We start from the raw sequence: 19,138 nt of genomic DNA, 5'->3' as shown, positions 1-19,138 counted from the left end.
GCCATATTACATTGCCAGGTTGACTTCTGGTGACGTGTACAAGTGAAAGACAACGTTAATTCATTTGTGATTTAATGAAGATACATCATACCTGGGATGTGATTTATCGATTTTCAATTGTATAATTACCTGGGACGTGATTTATCGATTTTTGATGTATTTGTCAATGGTGGAATTACTATTTTTAATGAATAATGTATAATAATACTTACGACAACGGTAAGGTGAGCATCTATGGGTGTGCATTTTTTTTTTTATATTCACCTTTTTATTCATACTTCATATGTAAATAATAGTAATCAAAATGAACCAATCGGATAAACGGCTCACAGGAAATTAAAGGGTTTATCTAATAGTTAAACACAGTAGATAAATTAACTGTGTGTTGATTTATAGATGTATCGCAGGAAATTAAAAGGCCCATCTAATAAACGCGGCAGATAAGTGAACGGTCGTCCATTTCTAAACTCCTCTCGGAGAAATTAAACGATTTACCATTAAATTAAACCATAGTACTAACTAAACCATTTTTGTAATTTTCAAACGATTTTTATCAATTATCAAACGATATAGACAAGGGAAAACTTCCGATTTCCAAGGCTTAGTCAAACCTTTACCCTCATATAAATAAATCATTTGGTACTAATTCGACCCTAATATATTAAATTAAACAGTATTTAACAATTTAAAAACCTAATTACAAATCAACGACAAATCTAAACTTGGGTACTCCAACCATTTTTTATTTTCGGTTAACATTATAACCCTATTAAATGGTGCGGGTGTTCTCTAATGCATTCAATATCACAATTATTCGACAATGTAGCTGAATAATGGCTAGTCCTCTGATTAAATGATAAAGAGACATGCAATATTCAAGAAACTGACTATCTTATTCCCTAAATTACTCTGATCTAACCTTACATATATATTGAAATAAGTTTGAGGTTACTATGCATGCAAGACATCGTTGTAAAGCAATAGGCCCGTTCGTCTCCTAACCTTAAACACTGTGTATAAATTTAGTCAATTGGATATTAACTTTAGAGCTTCTAATTAAGCCTCCACAAGAGTTTTCAAAGGGATCAAGGGCCATAACTCTGGCACTAATTATCAGAAATCGTTGAAAATTAATAGGCTTCATCGTTTCATGACATTAAACACTGTGTATAAATTTAATGTCAATCAGGTATTAATTTTAACCCTTAGAACATCCACAAAAATGTGCAACTGACTGTAACTAGTTGCTTTGAGCTGTAAGAGATGCCAAGGTCGACCTTTTTCAGTTGCTTTCAGTTGCTCCCAGTCGCCGAAACGCCTGTTGCTTGCAGTTGCAAGGTCAACATAAGCCCCATTTAGATAATATCAATAAGATCAGCATAGATTTACTCTCACTTTAAATTAAATGTGACTTACTGGAAGAAATCTTGTGCAGGAGCTGTTTTATCTGTAAAGTTGGCAGTCAAATTATACAAATTTTTATCTATAGCCACAGTAGAATTATAACATGTTTGTTCATAATAAACTGAACCATTTATAGCTTTACATTCATCAGCATCTTTATATGAATAACACCCTGGAAAAATAATTACAATAATAATAATATATTTATTACCAAATCTATTGAATCATAAGCCTTTTTAATAATTTTCTTGTAAAAGGTTTGTAATTTAATCATTTCTGACACAAATAATGGTTATTTCAGAACGAGCCTTTAACAAAAGATTACAGATACATTATGGGAGATTAGATAAAGAGCTGGCAGTTCTCACCATAATAGTTAACCAGCGGCTGCCAGGCAGGATACGCCCACATTTTCGAGAGATGGATAGAGAACAAGCTAAAAAAAAGTGATTTTTCCTACAATCAAGGGCCATAATTCCAGAAATTACAATTCGATATGCGCAAATATCGAAAGTAACCAAGATCTTTGGGTTATAAACTTACATTTCAAGTTTCAACAAAATCGGATAAAAACTGTGACCTCTATAAGGTCCACAACCTTGATATACCATATTTTTACGCTATTTGAGAACAAGGGGCGGCCATTTTAACTATCAGTTTTGGGCCGATTTTCACGAAATTCGAACTCAGCCGACCTTAGGGGCCATAATTCAGGAAGTTACTGTCCGATATGCACGAATATCGAAAGGAACCGAGATATTTGGGTTATAAACTTACATTTCAAGTTTCAACAAAATCGGATAAAAATTGTGACCTCTGTAGTGTCACAACCTTGATATACCATATTTTTACGCTATTTGAGAAAGAAACGCGGCCATTTTGTCTGTCAGTTTTGAGCCGATTTTCATGAAATTGGAACTCAGATGTCCTTAGGGTTTAACGGTGATATAATAATACGTTTTTTTAAATCGTATAAAAATTATCACCTCTATAGGGTCCACAAGCTAAAAACGCAATTTTTCGTACAATCAGGGGCCATAATTCAGGAGGTACGGTCCGATATGTGCAAATATCAAAAGAAACCGAGATCTTTGGGTTTTAAACTTACATTTCAAGTTTCAACAAAATCGGATTAAAATTGTGACCTCTATAGGGTCCACAACCTTGATATACCATATTTTTAGGCTATTTGAGAACGAACAGCGGCCATTTTGTCTGTCAATTTTGGGCCGATTTTCACGAAATTCGAACTCAGCCGTCCTTAGGGTATAACGGTGATATAATAATACGTTTTTTTTAAATTGGATAAAAATTATGACCTCTATAGGGTCCACAAGCTAAAAACGAGATTTTTCGTACAATCAGAGGCCATAATTCAGGAAGTTACGGTCCGATCTGCGCGAATATCGAAAGGATCTGAGATCTTTGGGATACAAACTTACATTTCAAGTTTCAACAAAATCGGATAAAAATTGTGACCTCTAAAGGATCCACAACCTTGATATACCACATTTTGACGCTATTTGAGAAAGAACGGCGGCCATTTTGTCTGTCAAATTTGGGCCGATTTTCACGAAATTCGAACTCAGTCATCCTTAGGGTGTAACGGTGATATAATAATAGGTTTTTTTAAATCGGATAAAAATTATGACCTGTATAGGGTCCACAAGCTAAAAACGTGATTTTTCGTACAATCAGGGGCCATAATTCAGGAAGTTACGGTCTGATATGCGCGAATATCGAAAGGAACTGAGATTTTTGGGTTATCAACTTACATTTCAAGTTTCAACAAAATCAGATAAAAATTGTGACCTCTATAGTGTCCACAAACTCAAAACGTGATTTTTCGTACAACCAGGGGCCATAATTCAGGAAGTTAAGGTCCGATATGCGCGAATATCGACAGGAACCGAGATCTTTGGGTTATCAACTTACATTTCAAGTTTCAACAAAATCGGATAAAAATTGTGACCTCTATAGTGCCCACAAGCTAAAAACATGATTTTTCGTACAAACAGGGGCCATAATCCATGAAGTTTCGATCCGATACATGCCAATATATCGAAAGCAGCCGAGATCTTTTGGAGATAAACCTATATTTCAAGTTTCGTCAAAATCGGATAAGAATTGTGACCTGTAGAGTGTCCACAAACAAATTGGGTTATAAGCTTACATTTCAAGTTTAAACCAAATCGGATAAAAATTGTGACCTCTACAGTGTTCACAAGCTAAAAACGTGATTTTTCGTACAATCAGAGAGAGAGAGAGAGAGAGAGAGAGAGAGAGAGAGAAAAATGGGGTTTAAAGTCTACTCGACACAAACTAGGTCATTTCGGGACTAACATATGGTTTAATTTTATTTCAATAATTCGCCTGCGCGTAGGGGTCTTTAGCAGTGGGAGGAAACCAGAGGACCTGGAGAAAACCCACGAGGTTGGACAGGCGACCATACTCCTTGTCACGTACAACCGGGGATTCGAAACCACGCCAGTTGACTCAATGACAGGCCGTATGATACAGCGCGCATGTGCTAACCATTCGGCTATCCAACCCCCCATCGTACAATCAGGGGCCATAATCCATGAAGTTACAGTCCGATACATGCCAATATCGAAAGGAACCGAGATCATTGAAATCGGATAAAAATTGTAACCTGTAGACTGTTCAAAAACAATTGTGGACGGATGGACGGACAGGGGTGACCACAATATACATCCACATGAAAATGTAGGCGTATAAAAACTAGATAATGTAAAGGGAATTTGCTGAAAATTTCAGTCAAATTGATCCACTCTGAACTGAGATTTTAGCGATTGAATTTTCGGCCTAGTCTCGATCATCATTACTAAAGTCTGTATGATAAAAAACATAGTTTTGGTTATCCATTTCATGATGAAATCAGGAATGGAAGTCAAACAGGAAATCGGAACCTAATCCAATAAACATCGCAGGCTAGCGTTGACATCGAGAGTTGATTATGGTCTGGATAAGTTAATCAATGTCTAATTAATAATGTGGACAAGCCAACAGTGAGGCTGATGTCCCCCGCCGAAATCCCAAAATAAACAGATGACACATATTAATTAATCACACATTTATTTTTTTCAAAAGTATCAAGCAATCAAACTATATACTAAGTTTCATCACTCTCTATCAGATAGAATCAAGATTATATTGTCCAAAATCATCAACCAACGAAATTGATCAGTTCTATTTAGCTTCAGCTCGAAATGTTAATCATTGAACCTAATGAACATCTACATCAAGTTTAAACATTCTACCTCAATTAAAAGCAGAGTTGTTATGTTCCAAAGTCTTGAACAATCAAATTGCTTATCGCTCCTTAGAATAAGCAGAAAATTCTCACCATGGACCTTAGTCAAGGTAATGATATAATGAATCTATATTTGGAGTTTCATCGCTCTGACTTTATTATAACTAAAGTTATCGTGCCCCAAAGCATCAACAAATCAAATTGCGTATCTCTGCTTACCGTAAGCAGACAATGTTCATCATCGAACTCCATCAAGGCATTCACATAATGAACACCTACAACAAATTTGAACATTCTACCTCAATTAGGAGAGTTATTGTGTTCCAAAGTCTCAATCAATCAAATTGCTTATCGCTCTACTTACCCTCAGCAGAAAATGTTCATTATCGACCTTAGTCAAGGTATTGATGTAATAAAGCTATACACCAAGTGTCCTCTCTCACTTAATTAGAACTAAAGTTATCGTGTCCCAAAGCATCAACCAATAAAATTGCTTATCTCTGCTTAACCTACGCAGAAAATTCTCATCTTCGAACTCCATCAAGGCATTCACATAATGAACACCTACGTCACAGTTGAACATTCTACCTCAAATTAGGAGAGTTATTGTGTTCCAAAGTCTCAACCAATCAAATTGCTTATCGCTCTACTTACCCTCAGCAGAAAATGTTCATTATCGACCTTAGTCAAGGTATTGATGTAATAAAGCTACACACCAAGTGTCCTCACTCTCACTTAATTAGAACTAAAGTTATCGTGTCCAAAAGCATCAACCAATCAAATTGCTTATCTCTGCTTAACCTAAGCAGAAAATTCTCATCTTTGAACTCCATCAAGGCATTCACGTAATAGAAACCTACGCCAAGTGTGAACATTCTAACTCAATTAGAATGTGACAGTTATTGTGTTCCAAAGTCTCGACCAATCAAATTGCTTATTGCTCTGCTTACCCTGAGCAGAAAATGCTCATTATCAAACTTGGTCAAGGTATTAATGTAATGAAACTATACACCAAGTTTCATCACTCTCACTTAAAGTAGCTAAGTCTCTAACTCAATATCATCCAAAATCTTCAATATTGAAAACACAAATTATTTGTCAATTTAAATCAACATTGATGCTGTGATCTTACCGGAAAAAGATGGGCTTCTGATATCCAATGTTTTAGACAAAAAAAACATTTTGCCATTGGTACAAGAATCGTGTACCATAATGCGTTTCAGCCCCAGTTCTAGCAAGAGACTCGAGGAACGAGGCTAGACATATTGCACCAAACCAAACGGCGTATGTAGACTGGAATTACCAGGCGCTAGAAATTTGCATTCGATTGAGACTGCGGGCTTATTTCGCGGAACATAACTGATTTGAAATTAGAGTAAAAACGGAAACCATTGAATGTATATCAGTTTATATACTTTCATATTACAGTATTATATGAGTTGTGACCCACTTGTGTCAATTTCTAGGTCCCAAATGTTAGCGATTTAGCTCCTTTAATTAAAACTACAGTTATCGTGTCCCATAGCATCAACCAATCAAATTGCTTATCTCCGCTTACCCTAAGCAGAAAATGCTCATCTTCGAACTCCATCAAGGCATTGAACATTCTAACTCTATTAGAAGGAGAGTTATTGTGTTCCAAAGTTTCAGCCAATCAAATTGCTTATCGCTCTGCTTACCCTGAGCAGAAAATGCTCATTATCGAACTTAGTCAATGTATTGATGTAATGGAACTATACACTTAATAAGAACTCTCACTTAATTAGAACTAAAGTTATCTTGTCCCAAAGCATCAACCAATCAAATTGCTTATCTCTGCTTACCCTAAGCAGAAAATGCTCATCTTCGAACTCCATCAAGGCATTGACCTAATAAACACCTAAAGTGTGACGGACAGACAGACAGACGGACGAACCCATTTTAATAGTCCCCTGCTTTCTTCGAAAGGCGGGGGACAATAACATTTCAGGCCTAAAGAAAGACCTGCAATAGGCACATTTAGTTCTTGCATAATGTATGTTTAAATAGGATTCTTTGAATAAGTAATTTTCATAAATTCCAACCCAAAACAAATATTTCTATTTACCTATTTTCTCTTTTGGAGGCAATATATTACTTTATACAAAGCCATTTAAAAGGCCATTTGATTTTCCATAACAAAATAACACACATGCAAGTTTTTAACAACAAAACCTACTTGAAGTTGCCCATGGTTTATGACAGCGTTCCCACGGTAACTCTGTTGCAAAGGATGTAAACATGTAAAGTACAGCCCAAGCAATGATAACTGTGTAATAAAGGCCAACAAGGGAGGTAACTGCCACCATACCATACCCAATACCTTCAAATAAAAGAGACAAAAAAATTGTAGAAATTAGATAAATGTAATCCAACAGTCAGGGGTCAAAACATTCATCTAATCCCCCAGCAAATACATGTAGTTTACTTTCAAAACATCGTTTGATATTTGATAAAAATCGTTTGAAAATTACAAAGATAGGCTGCCAGGCAATGAAACATACGCCCACAGCAGCCAAGTCGAACAGGCACTCAATATGAGTCGTCGCATATTTTTACTTTTGTTGGTAATGAAACAATTATAATACACTAAAATCTGATTAAGAGTAACAACTCATTAAGTAATTATTAGAAAATCAATAGAATTTGTTTGGCCCATGCTAACGTTTAGTATACAAAACATTTAATACCATGGATTTAGCTGTTCAAGTTACCAAAAATCATTGAAAATCAATTTACTTATTCATCTCAAGACCTTAAACTCTGTGTATCAATCAAAAGTCAATCGAAACGATTATATATAGGCGTAAACACAGTTTATAAATATAAAATCAATCAGATAATAACTTTGGTCTCTAGAGCATCCACAAGATTTTTCAAAGTGATCAAGAGTGATAACTCTTCTTTGTCTCACGACCTTAAACACTGTGTATGAATATGTAGCACCATGGGCCTTTCTGTCCGATGTGGAGAGCAAGGATTCCAGGCCGGTCGCCACATCTAACATACGACCCATGCATCTTTTCTTAATACATATTTCTGTAGCCTTGTGATCGTCTAGAATTTGTCTCTAGCTGTCTTTACTTCTGCTTCACGTTGTGTATTTACTTCTTACTATTTTCTTAAGACGTTTGTCTTACCAGGAATAACAATGCAACAGTTCGCTTCTACATTTTATATATATGTAGCCGAATACATGTATACCAGCATAATATATAACAATACCTGTGCAATTAACGATATGATTGGTTACTTTAAAGTGCACATTAGATGGGCCTGGAAACTTTGAGATACGTGTAGCCAATGGTTACTATATCCACTTTACGGCAAGTTCACACCAATCTGATTGAAATTAATTCGGCTATCTTCACTCAAAGTTGCAAAAATAGACCTCCCGTAGAAACGACTTTGCCAATTATCGAAAACACTCTTAATCCCCTCAGACGCCAGTGACGTCACAGTGACCGAATGCATTCGGAATGTTTATTCCTTAATTACCTATATACAGCTGCCGTGTGTATTCATTAACGCTTGAGTGATTCCTTAATCCCCTAATTAAATTAAACAATCGACTGCGGAATAAGTTGTTTTGTAATTTATTTTAATTTAAGATCCTATTTAGAATTTGTTTTATAATGTCCCGCCCTCTCTTCTCACGACAGCGATTTTAAAACTGTGTTTTAATGTGACTTTTTGATAAGAGCCACTCTACCATCGTGTGCAGTCCAAACGATTCGAAATATATTTCCGTCAGAAGAGTATTGTGGTTCTAATTTCCCCGAGTAAAAGAGTACAGAAGTAAAAGATGTGGTCATGCAAAATGAATCATTAAAGTCAAACCGGACTGAAACATGATTTTTTAATGACGATCCGTATCTTGATTTCCTGTAGTCATCAAACGGCATCTTTCTTTCTGCATGTGGATTTGACTTCATTACTCTGAGATCGACCGTAAAAATGAAATACGAAAAAATATCTCAATATTATACGTTAGAATTAAGAGATTGAGAACGGTCATCTAACCATCTTTGTGTATTGATAAAGTGTACTGTCGTTAATATCTATCATTAATCAATCCGACTAAAGTTGCAGACATGGGGCCGTAAATTAATTTACATCTCGATGTAGATAATGATTAGCTTTGCACACACATTGGGTTATAAATTAATTTACAAGTAAAGATGTTGGATTAAGAATGCTGATTAGGTTATTATTAGCCCACCAGATCAAAGACATCACTCTAGGTAGAACGTGTTAAAACTCCACGAACAAACGACACAAGTTACGGGGGAACATTGCTGCAAACATTTCTCCACACTACAACTAATCGTTGAATCGTACATTACTCATCAGTTGTTTATAATTATTTTTTACCCAATAATCAATTAGATTTGTTCACCGATGTTTTTGTAATAAAGTAGCCTCGTATTATTTGTTGATTGGCGTTTGGACAATATTTAATGGACTTGATACGAAATCTGAATATAAATTATTCGATAGATAAACGTTTGTGATAAGATTAGGTTATTACCTAATTAATATTCATTAGTATCTACCAAGTATATATTCATACACGGCACCGAGACTCGCCTTTGAGAGGCTGATACACCCATCCTGGCATCAGTCTTCCTTCTGATTGGCTGATACACACATCCTGGCATTTGTCTTAGTTTCCTCGCCGTGAAAATTCATTAGTTCTCAGTCTTTATTCTGCTAAAGTCTACATTATTATCGTTTTACATTTACTACCGCTTTTACATTTAATACCGAACTCAAGAGTGGAATTTCGATACGCAAAGTTTTTAAAACTTTGGGAATTCGTAGAGAGACGTTTATTAAACATCTTATCGACCAGTGGAAGTGTTTTGTTCCCGGATTCACTCGAAACTCGAACGGCTGTAAATGGCGGACAAGTATTCGACGACACTGAAATTTCTATTGCATTTCGTGAACTGTAACCTATAGTCGTCGCCGCAGTGATTTGGGGGAAATCATGGTCAAGGAAACGTCTAGTGTTCATGTGTGACAATTCGTAACTCCATTTGAAATTCACGGCGAATATTTAATTGTTCAATGACTATGCATAACAATAGATCGCCCTCATTTCTCAGCCAATCAACGTTGGGAATCTTATTACCGTGTACGGTGTCATGCATACTACGGCCGTAGTAACTGACTTTAAATTTTGGAGCGACAATTGCATGGGATTCATGGACATGAATATCAAATACACGTGATCATCGTGACTGATGTTCCTGATGCCGTTTGGTGAGCTATTAAAGTGTGAATGTAATTGTTAAATACTTTTTTTATAAAGAAGTTCAACGATGTTAGACAATAACCTAATTTTTTGAAATCAAAAACTGAAAGACTGGTTATAATTATATAACTTTATTAATAACAATATTTGGCAAAAGGGGCAGACTCGGCTATATAATGAAGTACATAATTAACTAGTTACGCAATTTCTGACGTAACAAGTTATTCTGTAATCCCCCTCCCCTCGATGCAGTGTGACATCCTGTGATTACACGTGCCGGAAGAGAAAGATATTTCTACAACTCGGTGTAACCGGATGTGTACTGCAAGAGCCGGAAGAGGGATGCTTGACTACATGACATCATGGGCTATGTACAAATTCGCCGGATGTATGGTGTTGGGCAACACGACATCATGGGCTTAAATTGGTCTACGGCATGATAAAGCATTTTAAGTTCACTCAAAAATATTCCAATCACAAAAAGTCTAATCTATAAAAGTACAAGACAATAATTCAGTGATTATGATTAGGCCAGTCACGTGTTAATTGGACCGTGATGTGTATATCAGAGATATACTGTACAGGTAGTGATATATTGTGTATAGATAATGTATATACTATGTGTAGTGCCTGTGACGTCACCAGCCAATCAACCAGATTAAGGTCGTAATTGAAACAACATTTCGGCATTGGCCGAGAAAGTTCATCCAGATTTTCCAGCGTGGTTCCCGATTGTCAGTGATGCAGGATGGAGGGCCTGACAAAAACAGCTATCTAGTCCTTCGGATGAAACGAAAAACCGGGGTCCCCAGGGCTTGCCACGAGCAAATTGGAGGCGAGTAGATGACTACTCACGCAAATATAGACTTGCGCGAGTGAGGCGAGTACATGTATTTACTCACGCAGAATGAAGTGCGTGAGTAGCCATTTAAATTTCATGTGCCTAATGGCAATGCTCTTGTCACTTCGGTGGAAGCAGACGTTGAATAAAGCTATTTCACACACAATGACAATGCATACTCTTTTATTTCCTTGGCAGTAATATTATCTGTAAATCGTCTTCCCATGACAAGAACGTTGCAAGAGAAACTGGGCTTCCCTTTGCCATCGTTGGCGTGCTGAGGGGATTCGGGTAAAGCTTAGAAAGGTAAAAGAACAGGCAAAACAATTTCAATCCCATCAATTTGCAGAAAAGATGCGGGATCGAAAGAATTGCTATTAATAGAAACGACAACATCCGCTCAATGTTTGATTATCCAGGCACTGGAAAGAGACGCCGCGTGCGCAATAGTGCATCAATATGAAGGCATACAAATTGTTTACGGCTTTTTATATTACGATATTCAATTATTTCTGATTAAATTATTTTTTATATTTGCGCGAGTACTTAATCACTCACGTAAATTTGGTTTTACGCGAGCGTAGCGTGCGCGCGAGTAATTACTCGCGTCTCGTGGCAAGCCCTGGTCCCGTGTATACATTAGAAGGCATGTAAAAGATCCCTTGGCAGTTGGAATTCGATATAAGAGTAGGCGATAGCGCCGCTGCCCGGGAAAATTTCCCTCATAGCACACTGTATGACGTATGCCCGTCTTCATTAGCCCAGCATAGGGGCAGAACAGTAGGACGTTAAATCCCATTTCATTTAATTTCTTATTAAGGCCACAGTTAATTGTTTGTTTCTCATGACCCGCCCGCATGTCCGTTTTCATCCGTAATAATTACACACTTCCATAATTATTTGGTCAAATTTAGGGAGGTCACAAATTCGTCCTATAAAATTTGTAAAACTATATTTGTTTGCTTTCAAATATTAACAATGAATTGACGCATTAAAATCGACTATTTATCGATAAAAATGACACTGTAGGTGACAAGTAAAGTCTAGTAGGCCAGAACTTGAAAAAATATACAAAGTCCATACGTGAAACCAGAAGTTAAAATAAAAGATAGGTTGCCAGGCAATGAAACATAGGCCCACAGCAGCTAAATCGTCCGGGCAGTCAACAAGAGTTGTCGCATATTTTTACTTTTTTTCGGATAGTGAAACATTTATAATACATTAAAATCTGATTAAGAGTAACAACTCATTAATTAAGTAATTATCAGAAAACCATTAGAATTTGTTTGGTTTTTATAAAGTTTTGCCCCATGCTAACGTTTAGTATACGAAACTTTTAACATCATGGATTTAGTTGTTTAAGTGATAAAAATTCATTGAAAATCAATATACTTGTTCGTCTCAAGACCTTAAACTCTGTGTATCAATCTGAAGTCAATCGGATGATAACTTTAGCTTCTAGAGGGTCACAAGATTTTTTAAAGTGATCAAGGGCCATAACTTTGGCAGTAAATATCGGAAATCGTTGAAAATCAATATGATTCTTCGTCTCATGACCTCAAACACTCTGTATCAATTTAAAGTCAATCAGATATTAGCCTCGAGAGCATTTACAAGATTTTTTGAAGTGATCAAGGGCCATAACTCTGACAGTAATTATCGAAAATTGCTGAAAATGAATAGACTTATTCGTCTCATGACCTTAAACACTGTGTATAAATTTAAACTTAATCGAATATTAACTTTAGCCTCTAGAGCATCCACAAGATTTTTCAAAGTGAACAAGGGCCATAACTCTGGTAGTAATTATCAGAAATCGTTGAAAATCAATAGACTTCTTCGTCTCATGACCTTAAACACAGTGTATAAATCTAAAGTCAATCGGATATTAACTTTAGCCTCTAGAGCGTCCACAAGATTTTTTGAATTGATCAAGGGCCATAACTCTGGCAGTAATTATCGGAAATCACTGAAAATCAAAAGGCTTCTTCGTTTCATGGCCTTAAACACTGTATATAAATTTAAAGTCAATCGGATATTAACACTGGGTAACCGAGGATGTTTGGGCATATAAAACCTCCTTTATACCATCCATAATAAAAGACCGGAATAATTTACCTGAACATATGAAAGCAAGTCCTACTATAAAAATCTTTAAAGCACAGTTAACCAATGATGATATATTATTACCTAAATATTTTTACACCTAAAAACGTTCTTCTCAAATAATCCATACAAAACTGTGTCACAATAAAAAAAAAAATTAAACTACCACAAATTCGCCATGCACTTAACGGACAATTTAGCTTGTTCCTGTGGCCACTATGGAACACTATTTGTTACACTGTCCTAATTTTACCAATGTTAGATTCCAAACCATAAATACATTACCAAATATTTTTATTCATTTACAAACTCTAACCAACGGTGATAGTAATAATACCTTGCAAATGAATACCTTGCAAATTTTTAATCCAGTCCACAAATTTATACATTTATATAAAAGACTCCAATAACCATTGTAAAATAATAGCCGAGTTAATTACTTTCTTGGTTAATATACATCTGATGTCCATAAAACATCATACGAAGCAAGTGTACATATTATGAAATGGTAAGGCACTGTAAGTGACACAAACTATTAAATTACTTGCATGCACGATTAATAGTAAATAGAAAATACCATACTGTTATTAAATAAGGAGATGATTTAATATAAGCCTTTGGCTTTTTTTTGGATCCTTACCTTCTGACTGTGTATGTATACAATATCTATCTTATTTGAATAAAATATTGTTTAAATCAATTGTTTAAGGGCCACGCAAGAGTTATTTCATTAATTAAAGAAAATACAACTTCTATGTTGTGAAAGTCGTCTTTTAACTAGGATTATCATATTAGTCATTAATCTCCTCTTAATCTATATTCCCATAAACATTAACTACAGAAAGGGCCTGTGTATACATGGCATTGTGAGCTATTCACTTTTTTGTCCGTCGCCTGTTATTTTGAATATACAGTGAAGTCATAAATGTCTGTTATTACAGCATAGATCAATTATTTCATTGGTCGAATGCTACTGTTTTATTAATTCCCACATGTGGTCACCTGTCTGGGTGCCATATGAAACCATGCTTTTGAATACACATCAGGGTACGAAATAACACGCGAATGGTTACCATCGGTTACCATGACCTGGAAACACGAGAACAGACTTCCGTTCTCGACCACCAAGCTATAATTTATAAACTGAAAAAGTCACAGGAAAAAAAGTCACAGTAAAAAAGTGACAAATTTGCCTAGGTAAAAAAAACATAGGAAAAAAAGTCACAGTTTTTTTTATTACATCTCAAATTCAATAACAATATAAACTATAAACAATAACATACATATTTAACCTTTCATTACACATATGTTCATTACACAGATGTAACCAGACTGTTTTAGTCTTTAAAAATTAGCACATTTTGATATCATAGCACATTTTAATACATTATAGCACATTTGACATATCAGTACATCAGACAGTTTAGCACTTTCTAGCTCATTCAACATTCTACCACATCAATACTCTTTGTTAATTCTAATGTTCCATCCAACTCCATGTAAGAATTCTGGGATGGATTTGGCACCGCTGACACAATCTCTGCAAAGATTTCGTAGTTGTGTCTGCATCTTTACAAACTTCTTCTTGACCTTCCTGACAGGTGAATTTCCGAAGGCATCCTGGGCGACGACAGTCTGGACTGTGGCTGATTCCTTCTGGAACCACTCCACCACTCTCCAGATGGATGGATGGTGTTGGCCGACAAGATTGTAGAATTTGTTGTTCCATCCCTCGCAGATGTTGTTGGTACAGGGGGCACTGTTCATGGTTGCATCATGTACGTTCCATAGTGTTTGTATAGTGTTTGCAGCAAGGTAATGTAGAGTAACAGTACAGATCTAACAAGAATATCTACATACAAACAGCTTTATAATAAATTCATGATTAAATACAATTTACCCACGATCTATTAACCAAACCACTCTATTAACCAAACCTAATTAACTCAAAGACAAATAACTTAAAGGTGCAAGGATATACTCACTCTACAATACAATATATATAAGTTGTGACTTTTTTACTGTGACTTTTTTTCCTGTGACTTTTTTTCCTAGATTCAAGGATTCAGTTAAAATATTCCCCCCACTCCTACGTTAAAAACATATTTCAATTATAAATAAATACTTGAAAGATCCTTAAGTTCGCACCTGACCTGTCATTTGGCGGTAGCAAATCAACTCGCAATAAGCCGTAGTAATTTTTTATTTTTTTACTGCCAATTCTGCTTAATTGTGTGCGCTTCGAAATCTAAAAACTTGACGTAAAACAAATCATGGATACGGGTTTGGAATAGGGTTATAGCATGATCTATTTGTTAAAGGCCTGTTAATACAGTATGAACAATATGGAATATTAAATATGTGTCCGTATATACCAAAAATAAATCACATAAAACAGATGAATAATACAACGTAGATTTGAAACAGAAAGTCTTCAAGTATATTCGTAAATATGTTTCCCTTTTGTCTAAATCCCATTTATAACTGTTTGATCTCCTTTTGCAGAGCAAAGACTTGTTATTTTGAATGATACAGAGAAACCACTTAAATCTGTTACAATCAGAGAAAATATTATAAACATAAAGGAGGCGTGGGGCATTAACAATTAACTCATAAAAAAAATAATGATGCACACCAAAGTTTTTGCATAAAGAGATGGTTTGTCATGTATTTCAGTAAATTTCACTATATTTTTTATGTATTCTATTCACATCAACATGTAAAATTGCCTGAAAGAATTAAGCCACTACCTTTATAGGAATATATTTATATAATTAGGCAATAATAATTTATTGCTGCAGTTACCCATTTCGACATATTCACTTTAAAGTCATAGTTTTAAACTTATATAGCTTGATTTTCAATATTTCTGGTTATAATTTATTATTCTATATTGAGTTCCACGTTATGAATTTTTTAAAAAGAAACTAGTTCAGATCAACAGTAATTTCTAATACACTTTTGATGTAATTAAAATATCTATAGCTTATGTACATAATCCATTGAGGCGTTTGTGTCGCTGACAAATTACAGTTTTTAAATAGGATACACAACACATCGTTATTAACTTACAGAGTCATGACGAATTTTAAATTTTATTAAACCCAAGTCATCATATAACAAGACAGTGAATGTATTTGGAATATTAGTGTTCTGTTCTGAAATCTATACATTTACCTTTGGTTTATTATACACATTATACAGTTACAATGGAATTGTGTGTCCATTTATTGCCCCTAATAAAGTCTGGCAGCAGTTATATAACATCTAGGTCAACGTTGTTACAAGTTGGTGATCAGCGAAGCGTATAGTTCGTACTCTGGTGTCAGTTTGGTGATTATAATTAGAAATGTAAATTTCTACTATGTGAATTGGAAATTCCTTTTAATAATTTAACAAATCCAAAAAGAAGAACAACCAAACAAAAAATAATCTGTTAATATTATTAGAAAAGACTTTAAATTTTCCACAAAGATTTTTTTTTTGTTTTTTTTTTTTTGGAAATATGCTATAGCAAAATATAGTCCTATGTTTTAGCATTAGTCCACGTATGCCGTGATAATGTCGGCATAGAAGCACAAGCATTTCTCCTTTTCAATGTCATCGCGTATTTCTTGGCCTTATATTTCTTTGAATAATTGGAATAACAACTTGATAACGTTTCCCCGTCTTCGCCCTGCCCAGTCTTAAATTCCACCCATTGACTATGTTTCTTTTAAAACCCCATAAAATTCCACAAACTATCATTATTGGAGCAAATATGCGTGTAGCAGCGAATGTCTTGGCTAATACCAATTGCCAATTCGATGAAAAACAAGCCAACAGTGAGGCTGATGTCCCCCGCCGAAATAGGAAAATAATTAGAGGACACATATAAATTTATCACAAATTATCTTTTACAAAGAATTGAACAATCAAACAGTATATCTTTACTTATAGTCTAACAATCAAAGTAGGAGAGTTATTGTTTTCCAAAGTCTCGACCAATCAAATTGCGTATCGCTCTGCTTACCCTGAGCAGAAAATGCTCATTATCAAACTTAGTCAAGGTATTACTGTAATGAAACTATACACCAAGTTTCATCAATCTCACTTAATTAGAACTAAAGTTATCGTGTCCCAAAGCATCAACCAATCAAATTGCTTATCTCTGCTTACCCTAAGCGGAAAATGCTCATCTTCGAACTCCATCAAGGCATTGACCTAATCAACACATACACCAAGTTTGAACAATCTAGCTCAATTAGGAAGAGAGTTATCGTGCCCCAAAGTATCAACCAATCAAATTGCTTATCTCTGCTTACCCTAAGCGGAAAATGCTCATCTTCGAACTCCATCAAGGCATTGACCTAATAAACACATACACCAAGTTTGAACATTCTAGCTCAATTAAAAGTTATCGTGTCCCAAAGCATCAACCAATCAAATTGCTTATCTCTGCTTACCCTAAGCGGAAAATGCTCATCTTCGAACTCCATCAAGGCATTGACCTAATCAACACATACACCAAGTTTGAACATTCTAGCCCAATTAGGAAGAGAGTTATCGTGTCCCAAAGCATCAACCAATCAAATTGCTTATCTCTGCTTACCCTAAGCGGAAAATGCTCATCTTCGAACTCCATCAAGGCATTGACCTAATAAACACATACACCAAGTTTGAACATTCTAGCTCAATTAGGAAGAGAGTTATTGTGTCCCAAAAAGTGTGACGGACAGACAGACGGACAGACAGAAGGACAGACAGACGGACAGACAGACAGACAGACAGACAGACGGACGAACCCATTTTAATAGTCCCCTGCTTTCTTCGAAAGGCGGGGGACAATAAAGCACACAATTCATACGTTACGATTTAATTAAAACATTTAATTATGAACGCATATAAACATCAATATGTGACAACAAATAATGGTATTGCTTATACTCTTTATCTTGTCTAGTTCATTTCTTTGTTTGAACATTATGATTACAACATAATATAATGACTTGGACAGTTTTTTCGTTTCCGATACTAACCGAAATTTCCTATGAGAAAAAAAATGAAATGAATATAATATATACATATTATGTTAATAGAATAGGCTTTATTTAAATGAGATGCTCGAAAAGTGAACCACACATTTATCCATTGCAATAAGATCAAAATTTAATATACCATCGTATTCACCCACATTACAAAATTGTCCTTTTTGTTGTACTTATTGAAATAAACTGTAACAATTCCAACCAACTTTATCAGCTAATCCATTCGAGCATGAGAAACAGCTCGCCTCAAAAACATCAAAGGGCAGAGCTAACTGTGTGTGCCTGTCAACATCAAAGAACAGTTCCGTGTGAAAAGTGTGCACGAACCGACACAGAACCTGTGGTTTCTTAGTACTGTGGAGTCAATTAATAAAGCTATTTCATACAATGGAAAACAAGCGGCTATATGAACAAGCGTCTCAATATTAGGTCATATATCAGTATTATTCTTTTAAAGACGAGCTTGTTACACAGAGTTCGATCGAATCTGAATAATGTTCAACAATGGGCAATATTACCGTGGATGGAAGCGGGCGCATGTCTCTATTTTCATCTGTGTTATTTGATATGTGAGTTATCATTTGTTATATATAGTGAGGAAATTACTTTTTCTCGGTAGTCCTATCTATGACCCAGGCAAGAAACTATACATTTATATATTAATAAGCCAACGTGTAGTAAATATAGCAGTGACGAAAACTTATAGATTTTCATTAATTGTGCAATTTTACATTTATAAACTTGCTTTCGAAACAAGATTCGTTAATCTGATAACAATGGCGATTAGAATATATCGGATAATCAAATTGGGGTTGGTTATGATATCGGGAAAGGACGGTACTGCGTGTGATCAATTTTAAGATATGAGCATTTATAGTTCAGTGGTACGCACGATAATTTGTAAACAAATTTAACCCACAAAAAAGATCAAATATATAAATAACTGCAGTCCGACTATGGTACGAAGTACAAAACATGTAGTATTTATCAAGAAATGAAATACGTATAAGAAAGGATATAGTACCTATCCCACGTATAAATCCATGTATAAAGACCTACACTTAACAAAGACCGATCTGCGTAAAACAGTATCGAACAAAAAATCGCACGGTAAATTAGATTTAACACCTACACATCAGATAAAGCCTGCTGGTCCTTGATGAATCACCTTTGCTGCAGTTATAACACGCTTTCGAGAAAACTCACCA

At 35.3% G+C, this 19,138-nt stretch overlaps 1 protein-coding gene across 4 annotated transcripts in view; it reads right to left on the bottom strand.

Annotated features, from left to right (window-relative positions):
- The window catches only part of LOC126825385 (sodium- and chloride-dependent glycine transporter 1), a 337,837-nt gene that overhangs the window by 173,129 nt on the left and 145,570 nt on the right, over window positions 1-19,138 (bottom strand). For all 4 annotated transcript variants that reach the window (XR_007681937.2, XM_050555001.2, XM_050555002.2 and 1 more), the window contains 2 exons: window positions 6,876-7,019; window positions 1,417-1,576 (listed from right to left, as the gene is read on the bottom strand). Coding sequence is in view for 3 of the 4 variants with exons in the window: in XM_050555001.2 (XP_050410958.1) it covers window positions 1,417-1,576; window positions 6,876-7,019 (304 nt within the window). In the remaining variant the exon portion in view is untranslated. The remainder of the gene's footprint in view (window positions 1-1,416; window positions 1,577-6,875; window positions 7,020-19,138) is intronic.

The sequence above is a fragment of the Patella vulgata genome, chromosome 6, assembly GCF_932274485.2.
Source record: "Patella vulgata chromosome 6, xgPatVulg1.2, whole genome shotgun sequence".
Taxonomy (NCBI): domain Eukaryota; kingdom Metazoa; phylum Mollusca; class Gastropoda; family Patellidae; genus Patella; species Patella vulgata.
Note: the sequence above shows the minus strand (reverse complement) of the source record. Positions and strands in the feature narration are given on the sequence as shown.